Source organism: Canis lupus, chromosome 5, assembly GCF_048164855.1.
Source record: "Canis lupus baileyi chromosome 5, mCanLup2.hap1, whole genome shotgun sequence".
Taxonomy (NCBI): Eukaryota; Metazoa; Chordata; class Mammalia; order Carnivora; family Canidae; genus Canis; species Canis lupus.
The window spans coordinates 13,617,780-13,637,115 of NC_132842.1; the positions used below are offsets into that span (position 1 = coordinate 13,617,780).

A 19,336-nucleotide genomic window follows, 5' to 3' on the forward strand; every position below is an offset into this window, starting at 1 on the left:
GATAGAAGAGAGAGACCAGATCCCTTTATCTCAGGAAGATTAGGGTCTAGGGGAAATTAGTTACATCAAAGCAAAAATTACACCTGTGGTGAGTTCTAAGGAGTGGAGAAAGCCTATGAGAATTTTGGCAGTTAAGGAAGGTTTCTCTTTGCAAATAATGAGATTTAATCTGATGAGGAAGAGAAAGAACAGCATTTTGTATGGGAGTAGGGGGACAGCATGAACAAAGGTTCTAGTGCAGGGAGCCAGTATGACCGAGTGAAGAGAAAGAAAAATAAATACATCCAGGGATTCCTGTAGTTAAGTCTGAAACAGTGGGGATGATTGTATGCTTAGACAGTAGTGTTGAGAATGAGCATGAGATTATAAACCCAAAGAGGTATGAATTACGGTTGGAAAAAAACAAAAGACAAATTGGAAGATATAAATCTTATTTGCATCCAGAGAAGAACGACAGAGATAGATTTTAATAAGTGAACATACTCTTCAGAAAACACTTCTCCCTCTCTGCAAGTGCCATAACAAATATTGTTTTGGGAAGAGTTTGAAATTGTTCCTACATTGATTTGAAATAATTAAAACTCAAAATGTTTTAGTTTAAAATAAAAATTTAAATTTAAAATGACTCTTTGGGTGAAGGGGTCAAAAGGCACAAACTTCCAGTTATAAAATAAATGTAATGGATACGTAATGTCCAGAATTATGATTATAGCTAATAGTACTGTATTATAGATCTACAAGTTGCTAAGAATAAATGTCTTTTTGTGTGTGCATGAATAAACACTTTATTTTTTATGAAATTATTTTGTAATGTAATTTTAAATTCTAATAGAGTTAATGCACAGTATTTTATTAGTTTCAGGTATAAAATACAGCGCTTCAACAATTTCATACATCACTCAGTGCTCATCACAAGTGTGCTCCTTAATCTCATCATTTATTTCATCTGTCCCCCCACCCACCTCCCTGCTGCTAACCATCAGTTTGTTAAGAGAGTAAATCTTAGAAAGTCTTATCACAAGAAAAAAAAAAAAGTTTCTTTGGGATGATATAATCCAAGAGAGCATGTTAGATCTGGAGTAAAATTTGTTCACCTTTCCCATCTCTTAATATTAAAGATTAATACATTTTCAACTTATAAAATAATATTTGCCTTTAACTTAATTTGAGGGAAAAGGTGCTGATTAGGAAACTTCCATTATGCAACAACCAGCCTTTCTTAAGAACACAAATTCAGAAGCAATGCATGATGACATCTCACCTTGATTCATTGAGAAAGTGGTGTGCACACATTGACACTTCTGTCTACGTTGTGCCATATACTAGCTTTTTGGTTGAAAGAGGATATCCACAAGCACTAAATATCTCTTGAAGTGAATAGGCTTCAGATTTGCTTACAGAATACAGACTTCAGCCACCCCAAATATGTGAATGTAGGCTGCAAATCTGAGCCAAAAATGAGCCAAGAAATTGGGAGGATGTGATTTATAGCTTCTGTTTCAAAGAAGTTGAAAAAAAAAATTTGCTCAGCCTAATAGGGTTTTAATAGATTCTTTCCCATGACACATATTGCAAAATAGAACATTAAGCATGACAGAAGCCTTATTATGACTATAGATTTAGTAATGTGACAAACAAATCGCCTTGGTTATAAAACCTGAGATTGCTTCATTTGGTTTTGCAGCATATGGAATTCTTCTTGGTAAACCATTACACATATAATATGCCTTTCTAATTAAAACCAGTGATTCCTTTGTCACCATTTATTTCATCAGTTCTAAATTTTTTTTAAATTTTATTTATTTATGATAGTCACACACACACACAGAGAGAGAGAGAGAGAGAGAGAGAGAGAGAGGGGCAGAGACATAGGTAGAGGGAGAAGCAGGCTCCATGCACTGGGAGCCCGACGTGGGATTCGATCCCAGGTCTCCAGGATGGCGCCCTGGGCCAAAGGCAGGCGCCAAACCGCTGCACCACCCAGGGATCCCCTATTTCATCAGTTCTAGATGCAGAAACCTTCATAGCATCATATGATAAAGGCCAAATATCACAGTCTGCAGTGCAACTCCCCCACAACCTTCCTTCGTTGTCCTGCCACCCTTCAGGCTCTTATAGGAAACTTAGAGATAAGTTTCATAATTTTCCCTGAATGTGACTTGAACTTGCCTGCCTCTGTAGTTTATGGAATGCTGCCTGGAAAGTCCTTTCTTTCATCTTGGTATACTGAAATCCTTGCGACTCTCTTAGAATCAGCTCATATGCACCATGTGTCCTGGAAACTTTATGTGTTCTTCATGATTATGTTTCCCAACCTCAGAACACCAGTCTTAGGCTCATAAGATCTTTATGATCTTAAGGACTTTGCTTTTTGGAGAGTCACAAAACAAAAGCAGTACCTTAAATGTTCTGAGAAGTCATATAGCAAAGACACCTGTTAATTTTTGTTCAGCTCAGGAGTTCATAAACATATTTGACCATGTAATTCTCCCCTTGCCAAACAACATCCATTAGTATTTTAGAGAGCACACTTAGAGAAATGTTTCCCTACTATACTGTGTTCCCTGTTCTCACATCCTATTTATTCATTCATTCAGTTAAGATGGTCAAACACGAATGGGTCAAACAGGGTCCTTAAGGAAGATTAATAGGGCAGTATGTGAAGATGAATAGTCAAAAGAGGAAATCTATTTGTTAAGCATCTACTACATATAGCACATGCTCAAAACACTTGTACACATTTTCTCATTTAATTCTCAGGACAGAGCATATTAAACATTTTATGGATGAAGAATCTGAGGAGTTATTCCTCACATTCTGAGAGTTAAGCCTAGGTTTATCCAACTGGGGGAAACCAAAAGTTTCTTTGTGATAGGATAAGAAGTAAGAGATTTGATTATAAGAATGGAGACAAAGACCCAAATGATAGAGAAGCATGAGGAAAAAGGGAGGGGCCCTATGCTCTGTAAATTTCCTTGTGTTCTCCTGTGTGTACTTGTGTGTATGACAGTATCCTGTGGTGTACTAAGGTATTCCACACATGCTTTACCTTCACAATACATTCCTCATCATAGGTAATCACAGCTAACATTCAGCAGTAACAATGTCCACCATTTTAAGTGCTTTCAATGTATGAACTCATGTAATCATCACAACACCCTTTTGAAGTGGGTTCTGTTACCACCATCTCCATTTTACCAGGAAGGAAACAGATTCAAGATGTTAGGTAGCTTGCCAAGGATCATGGAGCTGTTAGGTATACATAACTGTCTCAGTTGGGATGTGAACATGTCAATCTGGTCCATCTGTAATATTATGCATACTGTCTTCAAACTCAATTTCAATAACTACTGAGTGAATTAATCTCTCATCTGTAAATGGACATCTGGGCTTTTTCCACAGTTTGGCTATTGTGGACATTGCTGCTGCAAACACTGTGGTACAAATGCCCCTTTGAATCACTATGTTTGTATCCTTTTAGTGTAGTAGTAATAGTGCAATTGCTGTATCATGGAGTAGATCTATTTTTAACTTTTTGAGGAATCTCCTATTGTTTTCCAGAGTAGTTGTATCAGTTTGCATTCCCACTAACAGGGTAAGAGGGTTCCCCTTTCTCCACATCCTCACCGACTTCTGCTCTTTCCTGAAGAGGTGATATATACCATGGAATATTACTCAGCCATCAAAAAGAATGAAATCTTGACATTTGTGATGATGTAGATGGGGCTAGAGGGTATTATGGTAAGTGAAATAAATCAGAGAAAGACAAATACCTTATGATTTCACTCATATGTGGAATTTGAGAAGCAAAACAGATGGACATAGAAGGGAAGGAAAAAAAATGAGAACAGAGAGGGAGGCAAACCATGAGACTCTTGACTATGGGAAACAGAGCTGCTGGAAGTGAGGTGAGTGGGGAGATGGGGTAATGTGGTGATGGGCATTAAGAAGGGCACTTGATGTGGTGAGAATTGGGTGCTGTATGCAACTGATGAATCACTGAATTCTACCCCTGAAACTAATAATAAAAAGAAAAAAATACTGAGTGAATTAAAAGACAGCTATTCCTTCTCATAGGTCTAGATTTTTAGCTTTTTAACCTTGCTAAATGTTAATGTTGTAACTAAAATAATGGTGCCTATGGCAGTCAGAAAGATAAAAACTGCTGTTTTCATTTTCTAAAGGGAGAATAAGAGATCAGTTTCTTCCAAGATATTCCACAGGAGAGAAGATCCCTCCTCCATGCTTTCTTCTTGCTTCTAAAATGTGGCCTGAGCCTCTGGGTGAGTGGCAGTAGTATCTATTGGGATGGGGATTGCTGGGGAAGAAGTAGATTGTGGGTAAGGGCAGAGAGGTCTAGAGTCAGTGCAAATCAAACCCACCATCAGATACCATCTCATGCCCTTTAGAATGGCTATTATAAAAAAAAAAAAAAAAAAAAAAAAACGGAAATAAGTGGTGGTGAGGATGTGGACCAAATGGAATGCTTGTGTGTAGCTAGCAGTATACAAATGTCTTCCACTGCAGAAGACAGTTGGGCAGCTCCTCAGAAAGTTTAACGCAGAATCACCATATGACCCAGCAGGCCCATTTGGTATACACCCCAAAAATTGAAGGCAGGGACTCCAATACTTGCACATCAATGTGCATTGAAGCATTATTCACAGTAATCAAAAGGTGGAAACAATCCAATGTCCATCAACAGATGAGTGGGTAAACATGTGGCATATACATACAATGGAATGCTTAGCTTGAAAAATAAATGAAATTCTAACATGAACTACAGCAATGATGGATCTTGATGGCTTTATAAATACTGCATGATTCCACTTATATAAGGTGCCAAGAATTGACAAATTCATAGAGACACAAAATATAATAAAGGGTTAACAGGGGCTGGAGAGAAGGGAATGATGGGGGTAGGTTTTATTGGTTTAATTGGTCCAGAGTTTCTCTTTGGGATGATGAAAGATAGACAACATTGTGAATGTCCTTAATGCCACTGAACTGCAGATTTACAAATGGTTAAAAAGGTAAATTTTATATTTCATGTGATATATTTGACCACAAAAAGGAATATACAAGCCCAAGAAATAATAGAGAACATTTTTCTGAAGATCCAGATGACTTGGAAAAAAAATGTAACTTGCAATTTGCCTTGACTACGCTTGCCATTTCAGGGATATATCTTTCCACCTTCCAGTATTTGAAAAGAAACTTAATCAAAAAATAGAAATATTAAGTCCCTGCACAAAAACAACGGCAATTCAACCCAAATATATACTTAGAACAGAAAACCAGTGCTTATTACCTGCTGTTTTGATATTTTAATTAATAAAGGAGATGGAGGGTGTTAGTTAACATTTCTGATTTTTACAATTTTTACATTTACAATTTATACATTTTACAAATGTATATACCTGTGTAGCCAAAACACAATCATGTTACACTTAGCATATATCTGCTTTTGAGATTCATCCATGTTGTTATGTGTTTGTTGTTATTATTGCTGAGTGGTATCACAATGTATGAAAATACTGCAATTTGTTATTAATTCAATGTTTTATAGACATTTGGGTAATCGTCAGTGTGGCTATTAGGACTAGAACTGCTATGAACATTTTAATATGAGTCTTTGGACATACGTTTTCATTTATCTAGAGTAAATACCAAGGAAGGGATTGCTGGGTATGCTAAACATGTGTTTAACTTCATAAAAAACTGACAAACTATTTTTGAAAGTGGTTGTACTATTTTAAATTCCCACCACCAATGCCAGGAAATTCTGGCTGCTCTATATTTTGGCCAACATTTGGTATTACTGAACTTTAGTAATTATGAATTTTAGCCTTCTATTGGGTGTGTAGTGTACACGTGATTTTATTTTGTCTTTCTCTAATCACTAATGATGTTGATCATGGTTTCATGTGCTTATTTCCCATCTGTAGACCTTCCTTGATATAATTATCTTTTCAAATATTTTGCTTAAAAAAATTGGGTTGTCTTACTATTTTGTATAGTTCTTTATATATTCAAAATTCATACACATGTATTTTTAAGTTTTTTTGAGATGTAATTCACACATCATAAAGTTATCCATTTAAAGTTCCAGAGATTTAGTATAATCACAGACTTGTGTAAATATCACCACAGTCTAATTTAGGACACTTCCATTATCCCCAGAAGAAACCCATACCCATTAGCAGTCATTATCCATTCACTCCCCACCCCCAGCCCTGGACTCCCACTAATGTATTTGCCTATTTTGGACATTTCATAGAGTGGAATAATAATGTAGTATTTGTGACTAGCGTCTTTCACTTAGCATAAATTTTTCCTGGTGCATCCATGTGGTAGCATGCATCAATACTTCATTCCTTTTATTGTCAAATAATATTTCGTTCTATGGATATACCGTATTTATTCATCAGTTGACTGACAGTGGAGTTGTTTCCACTTTTTAGCTATTATAAACAATGCTTGTATAAACATTATATACAGGTTTTTGTATGAATGTATGTTTTCATTTCCTTTGGGTATACAGATATTCGTTTGCAAATATTTTCTCCAAATCTATGTCTTCCCTTTTGATTTTCTTAACAGTATCTTTTGGGGAGCAAAAGTTTAAAATTTATATGAAGTTCAATTTGTCAACTCTTTTATGATTCATTCATGTTTCTTGTGTCTTATCCAGAGAAATCTTTCCTTAACCCCAGGTCACAAAGAATTTGTTTTCAACGAGATTTACAATTTTAGCTTCTATATTTAGGTCCATAATTCATTTTGAAACAATTTCTGTATATGGTATGAGGTTGAAATCAAGTTCATTTTCCTGCGTATGGATATTTAATACCAGCACTGCATTCTGAAAAGATGGGTTATCTTGGCACCTTTGGCAACGATTGACTGTAAACGTGTGGGTCTTTTCTCAACTCTTAATCCTGTTTTCTTGATGTAGGTCTATTCTCATGTCAATAAAATCCTATATTAACTACTGTAACTTTATAGTAACTCTAGAAGCAGTGTTAAGTCCTCCAACACTATTCCTTTTTAAAACTGTCTCGTATACTCGAAATCTTTTGCATGCCCATTTCTATAATTATGAGGCTGGGATTCACCGAAATTGTATTGAATCAATAGATTAATTGGGGAGGATTGACACTATAATGATATGGAGTTTTCTCTTTTATATGTATAAAGAAGGAATATCTATTTTATTTGCATCTTTAATTTTTTCAGCAATGTTTTACAGTTTTCAGGGCACAGGTTTTGTTTTTTTTGTGTGAATTTTGTTAAATTATCCCTATTTTTTTTTTTTTTACTTTATTTTTTTTAAGATTTTATTTATTCATGAGAGAGAGAGGCAGAGACACAGGCAGAGGGAGAAGCAGGCTCCATGCAGGGAGCCCGATGGGGGATTTGATCCTGGGACTCCAGGATCACGCCTTGAGCCTAAGACAGATGCTTAACCGCTGCTTGCCCGCCACCCAGTCACCTCCAACCCCGCCCTCCTCCCCTTCCACCACCCCTAGTTCGTTTCCCAGAGTTAGGAGTCTTCATGTTCTGTCTCCCTTTCTGATATTTCCTACCCATTTCTTCTCCCTTCCCCTCTATTCCCTTTCACTATTATTTATATTCCCCAAATGAATGAGACCATATAATGTTTGTCCTTCTCCGACGGACTTACTTCACTCAGCATAATACCCTCCAGTTCCATCCACGTCAAAGCAAATGGTGGGTATTTGTTGTTTCTAATGGCTGAGTAATATTCCATTGTAGAGTTTTGTATACCTTGTATCCTGTAACCTTGCTCTCACCATCTCTAGTTGCTTTATGTGTAAATTCCTTATTTTCCTTATAGACAACCAAGCTGTCTGCAAATACAGTTTTACTTTCTTTCCCCCACCTGTGTGCCTTTCATTTCTTTTTCTTGTCATGTTGCACCTGGTGTGACCTCTGGTGCAGTGTTTGATAAAATTGTGGGAGCAGACATTCTAGCCTTAAATTATAAATTTAAGAAGAAAGCATTTAATTTTTTATAATTGAGTATATTAACTATAGGTTTTTTTGTGAGATGACTTTTATCAGATTTTGGAAATTTCCTTCTATTCCTAGACTGCTGAGAATTTGTATGACTTGGTGTTGGATTTTGTCAGATGCTTCTTCTACACCTATTGTGATGATTATATGGGCATTCTTTTTGTTCTGTAAATATGATGCATTACTCACATTAATTGAATTTTGAATTCAATTCAAAATCAACCTTGCAATCCTGGGATAAATTCCATTTGGTCGTGAGATATTTTCCTTTTGATACACTATTCAAATTGATTTCCTAATATTTTGTTAAGGATTTTTGCATCAATATTCATGAGACATATTGGTATGTAGTTTTTGTTTCTTGTAATGTCATTTCTTGGTTGTGGTATCAGGTTAATCCTGGCTTCACAGACTAAAGTGGGAAGACGTGTCTTCTCCTTTTTTAATCTTCTCAATGAGTTTATGTAGAATTGATACAATGTCTTTCTCACATGCTTGATAGAATTCACCAGTGGAGCTGTTGAGGCCTGGGGTGATTTTTTCTTTTTCTTTTTTTTTTTTTTTTTAAGATTTTATTTATTCATGAGAGATAGAGAGAGGGAGGCAGACACAGGCAGAGGGAGAAGCAGGCTCCATGTAGGGAGCCTGACATGGGACTCGATCCTGGGACTCCAGGATCATGCCCTAGGCCGAAGCAGGCGCTTAAACTGCTGAGCCACCCAGGCTGCCCCTGTGGGGTGATTTTTAACTAGATATTTAACTTCCTTGACATTGGACTATTCAGGCTATTTCTTCTTTTGGTATTTTGGATCTTTTGCAAAATGTTTCATTTGCATCAAAGTTGTCAAATTCACTGGGATAAATTTCATGTTTTCTTTTTATCCTTTTATTCTGCAAGGGTTTTCTCTCTCATTCTTGATATTAGCAATTCATGTCTTTTCTTTTTCTTTGATCTATCTGGCTGAGGGTTTATCAATTTTATTAATCTTCAAAGAATCAGATTCTAATTTCATTAATATATTACTTTTGTTTCCTATGCCATTAATTTCTGTCCCTTATTATTACCTCCTTTCTGCTTGGTTTGGGTTTATTCTTTTTCTAGTTCTTAGGGTAAAAGCGGATACTTGACGCCTCTATTTTTTTTAGGAAGGGGGGGTCTTGCTTATTTAAATTCAATCTGCCAACATATAGTATAACACCCATAAGCATTTAATGTTATAAATTTTCAAATATGCATTGCTTTTGCTGCACACTATAAGTTTTGATATAGTGCTTTTTCATTTAGTTTACCCTATTTTATAGTTGTTAATTTCTTTACTTTTTATAGATTACTTTTTTGGGGGAGTGTTTTTTAAAATTTTTTTTTCAATTTGCCAACATATAGAATAACACCCAGTGCTCATCCCACCAAGTGCCCCCCTCAGTGCCCATCACCCAGTCATTTGTTATAGATTACTTAGACATGTTTGTCTTCTTTCCAGTAATTTTTGGGGATTTTCTACATATATTTCTGTCATAGATTTCTAGTTTAACTTTTTTTTTTGTAATCTGAGAAAACATTTGCAGTTCTTTTGAATTTGAGAGTAGTTTTATGGCCCATAAGGCGGTTTATGAATATCCCATATGATCTTGGAAAAAAAAAGTATTCTGCTGTGTTGAATGGAATGTATTTGCTCATTAGAATAGAGGACCTTCTGCTTTTTCTTTAGGTTCAAAGTCCATATAGTGATTGTTCTAGTATCCTCCCTTGATCTTAAGAGGAGAAATCTAAGTTTACACTTTCATTTTTCAAGGCTAATTTTAACTTTGCACACAGATTTGAAAAACCTCATGCTCCTATGCTCCTTTCCTTTTTCGTCCTGTTATGAAATGTACATTGGTCTTGCTGACATTTTCTTCTAATATTCTTTAAGGCCAGGTTTGAGTTTAAACACAGAGTGAGCTTTTATATGAGATGTAGTATTGGCTAGTTAAGAACATGGAGTTAGAGTCACCGAGGCCTGTATTTAAATCCTTATTCTGCTGTGTTTGTGGGCACATGGTTTTTATATATTTCTTTGTGAAAATTAATTTTGATAATAGTAGCAAAGCACCTTTACATGGCACAAGTAAAAAACACATGGCCCTATTGTTATGTGATCTGAACAAATACTGGCAAGTGTCCAAAACTTCTCTGATAATGGCTAATTTCCTTTGTTAGCCATTTATCAATATGTATCAAGCACTGCCTTCTTTGAGCTTATTACAGTGATTGCAGTATAAATGCTTCCTAGAAAGGGTTACTTACTCTTATTTTTTAACCCTATATGGTGAATTTGTTTATTGGGTAGCTATTCTCAATGACAAAAGAGATGAATCAATATGACATTTATGAGTACTTAGGAATGTGTGGCCATAAAATGGGAAGTGGTTCCTAAAATAGAGTCTCCTAGGACTGGTCATATCCTTCATACTGGAGGCAGTCACATCCACAGGCCTTGAATGCTTGTGTCATGTACCATGAGAGGAAGCGTCAGAAAGACACCTAGAAATAAACACTCAAGTCAGAACAGTAAGGCAACAGAGGAGGCACAATTTACTGTCTATGATGTCAAATGTTTAATAGGGCCTAAGAAAAATATTAGATTGCTAGATTTAACATACATATTCTTGGATTAGAAGGAAAAGAGTAGTAAAGACAGCTGAGCTCTGTTAACATGCAAATTACATTTTCAATCAACAAAGTTTGTTGTACCTCCTAGGTCCGGGCACTCTGCTAGGCAGTGGGGATGTGAGAGTGACTGGCAGACATGGTTCCTGTCCCTAGTGGGGAAGGAATATAAGTCACTGCGTAAGAGTTATGGCAAGAAAGGTACAATGAACAGGGGGTGTACAAAGGAAAGGCATCTACAACCCAGGCTTCCCTGAAGTGACCTGAGTATGGCAAGTCCTAGAATCAAGAGTGGGAAGAGGTGGGTAAGGGTTTCAGGAAGAGGCAGCAACCTCTGAGGAAGCCTTTAGTGGCCAAATCTGATCTTCCCAGAAACATTTAGCCATGGGGAAGTTCATGACTTAATGGTGAATGTCTAAAACATTTAGTTTCTTACTCAAATTCAGCCCAAGATAAATCGAATACAGGATGACTGTGCAATACCCCATTTCACAGAGAGATTTCCAAAGAAAATCTTGATAATAAAAGAATGACAGCAGGTCAGGCTTGTTGATGCATTTTATTGTGAGATGGGGGAGTCTGGTAAAAAACTAGAAAATGACCATGGTGTAACAAGGAACTGAAAAATGAAGAATCAGATTTGTAACTTACATACATGAATACAGGAACAAATTGGCACAAAATGTTAAACATTGTTCCCAACACTGTTTATATAAGGTTATCCTAATTTGGCTTACTAAGGAAATGAGTTTTATGGTTAGGCTAATCTCTTAATAAAACTGCAGAGCATCATGCTATTAGTCACACAGTGAATTTCAAAATTTAAGAGTTTTATATTAAAAACTGGGTAAAGGTAAAATGACTTGATTGTAGTTGTAAAACTAATACATTCCCATTTAAATTCTGTTCTACAGTCCAAGGCAAGTATAAATGTTAACATAATACTGTTAAATCAAATCTCAATGCAAGAGAACCAATTGCATCTCTACTTTAAATCTTATCAACTTTCCAAATTTTCATACTAAAATATATTATTGTATTAATACAAACTACAGTATTATACACTACACTGTGTAATAAATAAAGAAATATAAAAATAAGACACATAAATATAAAAGTTTTCTAAAACTAAAAGTACATGTCAGTAAGAAGGGTATTAATACTGCCAGGTTTGAAGACATACAGTACAAAAATGTTGCACAGATCTATAAACTAAAAGAAATAAAATAATACTGATAAGTAAAACTCAGCTAATGTTGTTAATAAACTCGGTCCATAATAACTAACATTTGGAAACAGTTATGAGCCAGATAATGATGGCATGTCCATGTCTGAAACGCAAGTACATGGACAGAGCAGATCAGAAAATTTCCCTTTCATTTCTGTAGAGAAATTTTGAAAGTCAATTAACACAAAATGAATACTGAGGAATTAAAGGATGAAATGTCCCAGTGTTTAGGTTTCTCTGACAGAGTCAGTGGTTTGAAGTTTTATTTGGAATTTTGATACAACAAACAAATCAACAAATGCTAGTTATTGTAGGCCACATATTGAAGAAAGGCGGTTAGAGCCTTGAAAATACTGATAAATGGCACTTACAGCACACAGGTCTTGCTTAAGGCCAAAGGAGATACAAAGCTTCATATCATATCCTTCATATTTGTCACCACATACTCAAACACAATAGCGAACACTGATTCTGACGACTCTGCTACCCTTCCCAGGATTAACACTGTTAGTCCCTGCAATCAGAACTCAACGACAATCTTCTGAACTCCATTTTAAACCACATGAGTAAGAAACTTCAGTTCTTCTATCGGCTGCTTTCTTAAGGCTAACAATACACTTTAAATGATAATACTCCACTATGACATCTAAATATTAGAAATTACTACCTTCTAGATTGAATTTATAAAAGGTAGTTAGCATGGTTTAGAACTGCGTTATACTTCTCTGTGAAGGGAATTTTGTAGTGCAGAAGTTCTCACATTTTAAGAAACATAATAAAATACTGAAGCGGATTTAGCATACGTTTACCAATAAAAAATTATAAAATTTCTCCCAATTATACAGCTTAAGAATAAACCAACATAAGAGTGATAATACTGACAAAATGAAACAATGCCAGACGCTTATCTAATTAATCAGTTTCCTTTAACCTGTTAAATCTTTGCTTTCCAAGTCACTGAAGTTTTCTAATCTGCTTCGTGTTACAAACTTGTTCCTAACTTTGAAAAATGCATGAAAAATTACTAGGGCTGAGATCAGGCACACCCGGATTTTTTTGTGTGTGTGTGTGTGATTTTTTTTTTTTTTGTATTTTGTATTTTTTTAAATTTTTACTTTACACAGTAGTGAACAGAAACAACAGTATACAGGTTACTGTGTTTCCATGAAAAGCATGTATAATATAGAACAAACTTCATTACCAATTAGAATGTTATTTTCCTTCTAGAAAAACTATTAGGCTTCATTTGTTTTTTCTTCAGACACCTGCTCACTATTCTTGCTTACTTTTTGTTCTAAGTTGCTCTCTTGATTTACAACTTCATCTTCCTTCATCAGACCTTCAGTTTTTGCTTCTTCTCCCTCATTCTCTGCCTCTTCCCCCTCCTCCTCCTCCATCTCATCTTCCTCCTCCTCCTCTTCCTCCTCCCCTTGTGGTTTTTCACATTCTTTCTCTTCCTGCAGTTCTTCCATCTCTTTGTCCTCCTCCTCCTCTTCCTCTTTTTCACTGTCTTCATCCTCTTCCCTCATCAGGCTCTCCCTCTCATCGGAGTCGGCCTGTGAGGGAGACCCCCGGGCACCCACGTGCTCACTGGCCAGGACTTCTGGTCCAGCCTCCTCCTGCTCGGTGCTGTCACGCTCCTCAGCTTCCCGCTTGCAATAGGAGTAGCGATGATTCATGTGTTGAGAGTAAGACCCAGAGTGTGAGAAACGCTTTCCACATTTGTCACATTGATAGGGCTTTTCTCCAGAATGTAACCGCATGTGTTCAATCAAATGATGTTTGTGTTTAAATGCCTTTTTACAGATTCCACACTCGTGAGGTCTCTTACCTGCAAAGTAAGAACACAGCCATGAAACAAAATCCTCAGAAGGCTTTTGGGGGTGCTTCAGTTTGGGGAAAGGGTTAGAGAGTCATTTTTCAAAAGTTGTCAGGTTCATTGACATACCTGTGTGTTCATATTTATGTCTCAATAATGAGCTACTTTTTTGGAATATCTTATCACACAAATCACAAGCATACATTCCATTTTCTGTCTTCCGCATTTTCTTTTTGGGTGGTGTAGAATCAGAGTCATTCTGATCCTCTACATTTGATACACCTTCTGAGCTAGTGTCTTGCCTTTCCTCCTAAAGGAAGAAGAAAATTTATTTTCAAATTAAAAGGTAAACAAGAGACCTATATAAAAGCACAAGTTAAAAAAAACCACTTTGATTTATACTTTCAATAGCTTGACCAAAGCAAGCATACTCATCCCTGCAGACTGGCTGGAAGGGGGGGGGGCTAGATGCTAGGTGGGGGTGGATACAGACAAAAAGTGAGGTTGGGGGCAACATGGTCACAACATGACAAAAACAAGTGATCAACTGAGGAAAAGAAAGAATGTAAAATGTATAGTAACAAAATTTACCTGGCTCCAAATGAATCATTACTTTATGAGAAGTTTGCAGAAAATATTAACTTACTGAGTTTGCTGCATAATTACTAATTTCTAACCACATCATTTACCTTCACTGTTTTCCTTCTGGGTTTTACTAAGAAAAAACTAAGATTCTGTTTTTTAAAGGTGGTGTTTCACCTGTATCCTCCAGAACTTTAGTGGTCTATGAACTGACCACTATGGTTTCTTTGAAAAGAGAGAGGTTTGCTCTACTACTTTTCTAAGGAACCAGATGGCAAAACAATGCAGGGGAGGTCTAGATTTTGAAATAAGAACACTTGTTAGACAAAGTAAATCTTTGTGCAGGGAGCTCTCATGTAGGTAAGCAATGACTGGTAGTGGGATTGGGTCCCCCGAGATCCTTACATCTTTCCTAAAGTCTTCCATCCTATTCCCTCTAAACTCACAAATTTTCTAAAAGCTCAAAGGTTTTTCACAACAGTTCTTAAGAGCAAAGTGGGAGAGGCACAGCCATTTGCTTGGGTCATTTGTGAGCTGCATTTGTGCTAAAGGAACTTGATACTTCCGTGGCTGTTTGACTTGGTCCTATGATTATGTGAATGTTGGTGGGTCCACCTTTATTATTCAAAGGTGTGCACAGTGTTTTATGAGTCTAGATGAATTAATTAGTTGTGTAACAATTTTTTTCAAGAGTAACCACGACTGCAGGAAACTTATTCAATAGCAATATTTAAGGGGAAAAGAGCAGCAGTACACATTTGAACAGGATACTGTAATTATTTCGACTGCACCTACTTATAAATAACATTTGGATAAAAGATCAAACATCTCTAGTATTCTAGTGTTTATCTCTAGGTTCAATCAGAAATTGATGAAAAAGACGGGGGGGGTGCACATCATGGTTAGTAACCTAGAAAACATTTGGACAATGAGCTGCACAATAGTCACACAAAATCACTCTATCTAAAACTACATCATAGATTTTGGGGGGGAAGATTAAAAGGAAAATGCATCTATAGATTCAGATATATTAATTATGACTAAATGCTGTTTTAGTTTACAGCTCATGAAATGATGAGCAAACTCACTAGATGAGCTCATTGTATACTTAATTCTTGATTAATTAAAGCCTTTAGTAAACATAGGTGTTAACACATAAAAAGTAATATCTCAGTTTCGCTGGTGTGAAAGGTCTGTGAATGGGAATGTATTTTCATGTATTAATGATCATACAGCAGAAACTGTTACTAATTTGGGAATATAACTCTAAAAACAGAACTCCAATTGGTGAATATTCCAATTTTTCTTTTCTGTTTCAAATTTCAGATAGTCAAGTCTTTAGCTGAGAGCTGTCATTTCCACAGCAGAATAACACAACTAGAGTTGATAGCCATACCTTGGGTTAACTGGTAAGAAACCAAAGGTGTGATGCTATGGAAGTTAAAGCAAACATTCATCTATTTTCTTTCAAAAAAAAAAAAAAAAAAAAAGACAGTTTGTAACAACCTGCTCAGCTCTCCAGAGACTGATTTTTATTTTCCCAAATAGCTTTAGGATGGGGGCCTTTTCTTTACCTGATTCCCATTTGGCTGGATCACCTTCAAGGGTGGTTCCTGGACCGCAGGGCTGACTGTAGTTGAGTACGTGTAAGCCACCTGGGGAATCAGAATAGTCTGCTTATTGGCAGCTAGTGCTCGCAAGCATGGGACACTGTTCTGGTCAGCAATGGCCACGATCGTGGGTAACTGGGCAGTGACTGTAGGTATAGCAATATTTATGGGGTTGGCACTTGGTGGGATTACATTTACAACTGGTTCTGAGTCTGTAACACAACTGTCCTTTTGTGGCTCCTTTTTTGCGCAAGACAAGTTCAAGGGTTCTTCCTGGACAGAATAAACACTGTTCTGGTAAACACTAGTGATAGTTGACCTTTCCAATAATTCTCCCTGTTGCTTTGGTAGTGAAAGATCAAGAGGTTCTACTTGTGGCTCTTCTTGTGCACCTTCTGCTGTGTACAAGTAACCCTGTGTATTTCTGGATGAGGAAAGGTTTAGAGGTGATGGGGATGATGGACTGCTTCTGGAACCATTGGTGGTTGATCCCGCTGGTAAAACTGGAGAGTTAGTCATCTTCAGAGGACTTTGTAGATTTACTGTGCTGTCCAGGGGTTCATTTGCATTTGTAGATTGAGGCTGCTCATCGTTCTTTGTAGGGATATTTACTTTGCCTGTTTCAGGAGAAGATGGTTCAGAAGACTGCACTGAAATTTGGCCAGCTTGCATCTTTTCAAACCACTTTTTTACTACATCCAGGGGTAGGTTTACTGAATCAGCAATTTTTGAGAGCTCTTCTGCACTTGGTTGTGCGTTCAAAGCATAATATGCTTTTAGAAGAGACAAGAGGTTCTTTAAAGGTGGCTGACTGGGAGACAAATTGCCATCTCCACCTGATGACACGGAGGACTCTGGCTTCTCAGCTTCTGGTGCAGGGAGTGGAGGAGGCTGAGCAGGCTGTTTTAGGTCATAGTGCTTTAATTCTGGAAGTGCATTAATATCTCCTGGACATTCGTCACACAGAAGGCAAGTGCTATCATTCACTCCTCCTTCAAAGTTTTTGTCCTTCTCTGATTTAACAGTAAGATCTTCTGGCAATTTTTCACTTTTGCAACTGTTTGTGGGGACTGGATTCTCTGTTTTTAAATTCTGAGGAACAACTTGAAGTTGGCTAGGCTGCTCAAGACTGTAGTTAATGATAATTTTGGTTGTTCCATCCTGATCAACCAAAGGAAGACTGATGGCAGAAATAACAGAATGGCCACCTTGCTGTATGGATGAAGCACTGATTGTTTCTTGTTCTTTGGATGCAAGACTGGCTTGATTATTCTCCAAAACTTGCCTTATTACATTACCATCTACTGCCACTTTGAGTACATTCTGAATATCACTTAAATTGATACTTATGGGAGATACCAAACCAACTGTTGGCAGAACAACAGCTTGCACCACACCCTGAGGAGAACTGGTTGCCTGTAATGGGCCACCACCACTAAAAACCCCATTCTGTAAAGGGGTTGAACAGTTGATTCCTGAAGCAACCACTATGGGTTTGAATTCATAATCCACAGGTTCAGTTTTAATTTGGTTTATAGAAAGTTGCTCTTGAAGGGGCTTATTTTCTATCTTTTGCCGTATCTGTGGTCGTGTGGGACTGCCTGGGGATGCAGAAAGAGATGGTGAGGAACACTGAGGTGTCTTGAGTCCTGTTCTTGGTCGCCCATTCACAGGCATCAAGCTGATACATTTCTTACTGCTTATGTGTGAGCTATAGGAACCAGAATGGGAAAAACGTTTCTTGCAGTTTGGGCATTCATATGGCTTCTCTCCTAAACAACAAAAAAAATCATATTCGCTCAATTATTACATATAAATTTTTATGTGTCCACATTTTCCTTAAAACAATCAATTTTAAAAGAGATTAACATGTATCTTGCAATACAGTTTTATTTAGAATTAAGTTCAAAACTGACGTAAATGTTATGAAGACTAGTATTTGTGCTAACCAATAAGCGAATCTTCTCAGCATGTGTATATAATATTCCTGCTAACCTCTAAAACTTCAAATAATTCTCAAATGCCAAAATTAATTACAATTGACCCTTGAATAACATGAGTTTGAACTGCATGGCTTGACTTAACATGTGGATGTTTTCTGATAAATATCCTACAGTACTGTAAATGTATTCTCTCTTCCTTATGATTTTTTCCCTTTTTTAAAAAGATTTATTTATTTCTTCATGAGAGACACACAGAAAGAGGCAGAGACAGAGGCAGAGGGAGAAGCAGGTTCCTTACAGGAAGCCCAATGTGGGACTTGATCCTAGGATGCTGGGATCATGCCCTGAGCTGAAGGCAGATACTCAACCACCGAGCCACCCAGGTGTCCCTGATTTTTCTTAATTCCCTTTTCTTTTCTCTTGCTTGTTCTAGTGTAAGAATATAGTATATAATATATGCAACATACAAAATATGCATTAACTGATGGTTTATCTTATAGGTAAGGCTTCTGGCCAGCAGTGGGCTATCAGTAGGTAAGTTTATGGGGAGCCAAAAGTTGTATGTAGATTTTTGACTGCATGGGGGGTCGGCTCCCATAACCCCTGCATTATTGTTCAAGGGTCAAATGTACATTTACTCTTTCAAAGTAGATTTTTTTCTTAACATATTTCACCTATTTATATAATTTTTCTATATTTTACTACACTTAACCATCTGCAGGAGAAATTAATATTAAAGGAAAGAAAAGTAAGTAAAGCCTTGATTATAAAAGACTTAACAAGTACAAATAACTATCCTTCCCATATCCATAAGGTTTTAAGGTTTCCTTGAAAGATCTTTCTCAATGGGAAGAAAACTTTAAATATGAGGTATTGCTATAAGCCTTGGTTTATTAAACTGGGAGGCACGTACTCCTGGAGATATAAGGCAATGTTCTAGTGGGTATGCAAAGCTTTCTTGTAGTTTCAATTTTAGTGACAGTGGTTACAGTAATTTAAAACATTATAATATCAAAACACAGCTTATACTATGGAGAGAAATACAACATTCATGTGAATTGTTAGGAACCCCCCCCCCCAACAATATCAAAGAAGCTCCTTGTTTGTAGAGGCTTCTGTCAAGTTGCCTCTCTAGTCCTTCCAAGATATAAGGCATTTATTATTCTTGTTGACTGTTAGGGATACTTTGGTAAAAACATTTTGAGAGGTATGGAACCAAATGGAATACTTTCAAAAACCCTAATTTTTCACCTTAATTTTAATTTATATTTATAGTTTATTCACCTGTAACTTATAGGTTAGAGACTATCAGTTTCAATGGGGTAGTAACTTAAGTCTTGTGTGTCATTTATGCCTTGTACCTATTGAAGTGTAGGTCACAAAAAATATTCAAAAAACCTTTTTTAGATGAATGGATGGCTAATTGCAAAATTATGAAATATGGTGATGCTTTTTATCTACCCA

The 19,336-nt window shown here is 36.6% G+C and overlaps 1 protein-coding gene across 14 annotated transcripts in view; it reads right to left on the bottom strand.

The window, feature by feature from the left end:
• Nucleotides 1-11,230: 11,230 nt before the first annotated feature.
• Nucleotides 11,231-19,336, bottom strand: part of ZEB1 (zinc finger E-box binding homeobox 1) — a 180,991-nt gene continuing 172,885 nt past the window's right edge. For all 14 annotated transcript variants that reach the window (XM_072825492.1, XM_072825493.1, XM_072825506.1 and 11 more), the window contains 3 exons: nucleotides 15,894-17,701; nucleotides 13,867-14,047; nucleotides 11,231-13,749 (listed from right to left, as the gene is read on the bottom strand). In XM_072825492.1, coding sequence (XP_072681593.1) covers nucleotides 13,154-13,749; nucleotides 13,867-14,047; nucleotides 15,894-17,701 — 2,585 coding nt within the window. In that variant the 3' untranslated portion in view covers nucleotides 11,231-13,153. The remainder of the gene's footprint in view (nucleotides 13,750-13,866; nucleotides 14,048-15,893; nucleotides 17,702-19,336) is intronic.